Raw genomic sequence first — 3,983 nt, forward strand, 5'->3', positions numbered from 1 at the left:
AAGTAGTTATATCCCCTTATTTTTCCTAAAATATAACACAAGTACAAAAAGTCATTTTTGGTTATTCCAAGTGCATAAAGGACTACTGTTACAAGGAACCTCTTAGAAAGGATATAAAATCTTTAAGCACTCTTAACACTAGAGACTAGTTTCACAAAAGTACAGGATTTAGAAATCTAATGCAACATGTTATTCATAACCAATGATAGATCGAATGAACCACCCAAACTAGTACCACTCTCTATCATATATTCACATGAAAATGATGAGGTTTTGAAACCTCTGACAAAACTTAACATACTCATCTGAGAAAACATAAGACAACTTTAATTCCGATATGGCAAAACCAAGCTCTGAACGAAGTCATACGAGCAAAAGAAAAACTTGTCGTCATTGAAAAGTTCACGACCATCTATACTATTGTCTTTCTTATTGTATAGAATAAATTCCGCACTATCGTAGCTTGCAAGCAACATAACATCATCATTCTGAGACAAACACAAAATCACTGGAAGAGCTGGCAAGCCATGAAGAACACGAATATGAAGATCTTCATAACTTACATTCAGCAACAGTGTCCATGATTTTGCAACTCCAAACTTTCTCATTATCCAAACAACAAAACAAGTCCCTTGATGATGGGAAAGACACAAACAACCCTTCAAGACCTCAAGCACAGGCACATCCGGAGGAGGCACTTCAGAAAGACCATCAGGCATAGACAAATAACTGCATTTCTCATTCTTCAAATCGTAAGAAAAAATTTCTAACTCGTTGATTGTAACAGTTCCCCAGCGATACCCAGGACCGCATTTGGGAAGTGCTAACCAGTTTAAATGGCCACACACATAAGCTCCATGAACACTCAACGCAGGGAAAGCATCACAAGTTAAGGTGTTTCTCCAACAACTGTCACCTAAATAATAAACCCTAACCTCCATTTTCTGTAATTTATTATCCAAAAAAACAACTTGGTATCTGTCACTCCAATCATCGTAGCCAAACCCAAACATAAACAAATAAGGGTAGTTGTGATCACCGAAACGAATACGTATGTGTGGAGAATCTTCGCCCATGAGCCTTGTGGATGGATTCCAAAACCGGACCCAATATTCTTCAAATTCATCTCCACGGTAAGAATCTTGCAAGCAAACCAAGCCGTTACAGACACCCAAGATTGTGTAATCGTGGTTGAATCGGTGACAAACGTCAACCGTGGATGATGGGTTGTGAAGTAAATTTTGTAAGGAACATGGTGCTGCACAGTACCTGCTTTCATCGTTCTCGTAGTCTCTGAAGGTTAACAAGATGTGTGTGTTTTTGGAAGACTTTTGAAGGTGCAGTTTAACAAATGTCGGATCGAAGACGAGGGTGTTCAACCATTTTGATATGCACCTGAGTCGCATGAGATCCTTCACTGGAACCCTTGATAAAATTTCTACCATGAGTTCTTGAGGAACAACGGGAGAACATTGAGATGAAGACATTGATGTGATGAGATGCACACAAATTACCTGCCGATTAAAGTTTTTAGAAAAAATAGCAGGATTTTCTTGCAAACTTTTTTAATAAATTTACAAAAACATTCTCATGGAATATGAAAATAAAATGAGTTTAGAGAGTTAAAAAAAAAACAAAAAATGGAACCACAAAAACTACTATTACTCTTAATAGTATCAATTTCTTTATTAGAAAACAAATTATATAAATGTAATAGGTACATGTGGTATACCATCCAAATGCATAGAAGCTATTTATACACCAGACACTATTGGTTTGGATCCAAATGCACCACATAACCACTGACTAATTAGCCACATAGTACTCTTTGATTATAGTACTCTTTGATTTTAGTCACGAAAAGCCTATTTTACTTCATATGATCCTTAACTTGACAGTGTAGAACGATGCTTACACAACCCTTCACAGCACATTTATCGAACCTTCATAGCAGTGTAGTATTGAAGAAAAAAATCTCGGGTGGCTTCTTCAACCATAAGTATTAAAGTATAATGCAAATTCTAGAAGAATCTAAAAAAATATAAGATAGAGTTATTGAAATGTAAAGAAACTTCTAGAGTATTGGAGAAAAGCCTAGGATAGAAAGAAAAATCAAGAACATTCAACTATGTAGAAAAATCTAGAAGTATTTGCATTAGTTCTAGCTAGGAGTTTCTAGAATAATCTATGGGACTATAAATACCCATGTATCCTACCATTTTGTAACATCAAGAACAACTAACACAACATCCAATACAACTACTCTCAACTACAAATTCCATTCTCCAACTACTACTTTCACACTCTACTATCTACACATTTTCTCTATCCCTTCAACTATCCCTTTCACAACCTTGAATTACTATCAGTGGTACCAGAGCTACGTTCGGTCATCTACTGGGCGTAGATAAACTTTTCAACTACTTCAAAAAAATTAGAACTTCATTCTATACTACTTCCAAAATATTTTCTCAACCTATGGCCACTACCAATCAAACATCATCAATTCCAGTACCTATTTTCACAGGAGAAAATTATGATTTTTGGAGTGTCAAAATGAAGACATTCTTTCGCTCCCAAGATTTATGGGACATTATAGAAGAGGGATTCACTATTCCAGAAGACACTTCCACTCTTACTGCAGCTCAGAAGAAGGAGTTGAAGGAAAACAAACAGAAGGATTCAAGGGCTTTATTTGCTCTTCAACAAGCAGTTGATGACAGAATCTTTCCGAGAATAATAGGTGCCACAAACGCAAAGCAAGTTTGGAACACAATACAAGAAGAGTTTCAAGGAAGTGATGAGGTACGCAATGTTAAACTTCATTCTCTAAGACGAGAGTTTGAATTAATAAGAATGAAAGAATTTGAGACCATTAAAGACTACTATTCTAGAATAAAGGAAATAGTTAGTCAGATGTGAGCCTATGGGGAAACTATTCTTGACAAAAAAATCGTTGAGAAAATTTTAATTTTTATTCCCCAAAAATATGATGCAATCGCAACTGCGATTGAACAAACAAAAGATTTGGCCACATTGTCAGTAATACAACTAATGGGCTCTCTTGAAGCTTATGAACAAAGATTGAACAGGCATGAAGAAGACTCAGTCGAAAATGCCTTTCAATCAAAACTAAAATTACGGTCTCAGAATAAAGAATATGAAGGAAATAAAAGTAGAGGAGAAATTTCTAGAAATAAAGAAAATTCTAGAAGCTTCCCTATGACTCGTCAAGGAAAATATCCCCCATGTGGCATATGTAAAAAGACAAGTCACATGGAAAAAGATTGTTGGCATCATGGAAAACCTCAATGTCAATACTGCAAGAAATTTGGCCACGTAGAGAAGTATTGTCGTAATAAAAATAAGCATCAAGCAAACTTTGCTGAAGAACATAATCAGGAACAACGCTTATTTTATGCCAATCAAGAATCTCCTAACGGAGGAGAAAGTTGGTACTTGGATAGTGGATGCAGCAATCACATGGCCAAAGATCAAAGCATCTTCAAAGACATTGATAAATTTGTCAATGTCAAAGTTCGACTAGGAAACGGTACCATAGTGGAGTCTCAAGGCAAAGGAACTGTCATGGTGGAGACAAAGAAAGGTACAAAATTCATCAAGGATGTTTTATTGGTTCCCAATCTTAAAGAGAATCTTTTAAGTATTGGTCAAATGATGGAGAATGGATATTCTCTCCACTTTGAGAAAGATACATGCAAAATTTATGACAGTAGAAAGACAGAAATTGGCCAAGTAAAAATGGAGAAGAGAAATAGAAGCTTTCCCATAAGCTTCAAACCTGGAACTAATATTGCCATGAAGGCAGAAGTTGATGACTCGTGGCTTTGGCATAGGAGATTTGGCCACTTCAACACATATGCCTTAAAGCTTCTATATAAGAAAAACATGATGAGAGATCTTCCATGCTTAAAAGAGAATAATGAATCATGCGAAGGATGTCTCCTTGGTAAACAACATCG

General features: G+C 36.0%; 2 protein-coding genes across 2 annotated transcripts; one reads left to right on the forward strand and one right to left on the reverse strand.

Moving 5' to 3' along the window:
• Positions 1-326: 326 nt before the first annotated feature.
• Positions 327-1,487, reverse strand: LOC114184508 (F-box/kelch-repeat protein At3g23880-like). The gene has a single exon (XM_028071815.1). It carries the CDS (start codon positions 1,485-1,487, stop codon positions 327-329), a length of 1,161 nt encoding a protein of 386 aa, XP_027927616.1.
• A 991-nt stretch (positions 1,488-2,478) lies between these two features.
• On the forward strand, positions 2,479-2,922 carry LOC146886266 (uncharacterized). Its single transcript, XM_085673367.1, has one exon. The coding sequence runs from the start codon at positions 2,479-2,481 to the stop codon at positions 2,920-2,922; it is 444 nt and encodes a 147-aa protein (XP_085529493.1).
• Positions 2,923-3,983: the final 1,061 nt, after the last annotated feature.

Source organism: Vigna unguiculata, chromosome 5 (assembly GCF_037176805.1).
Source record: "Vigna unguiculata cultivar grain cowpea cultivar isolate G323 ecotype 2 chromosome 5, ASM3717680v1, whole genome shotgun sequence".
Classification (NCBI taxonomy): domain Eukaryota; kingdom Viridiplantae; phylum Streptophyta; class Magnoliopsida; order Fabales; family Fabaceae; genus Vigna; species Vigna unguiculata.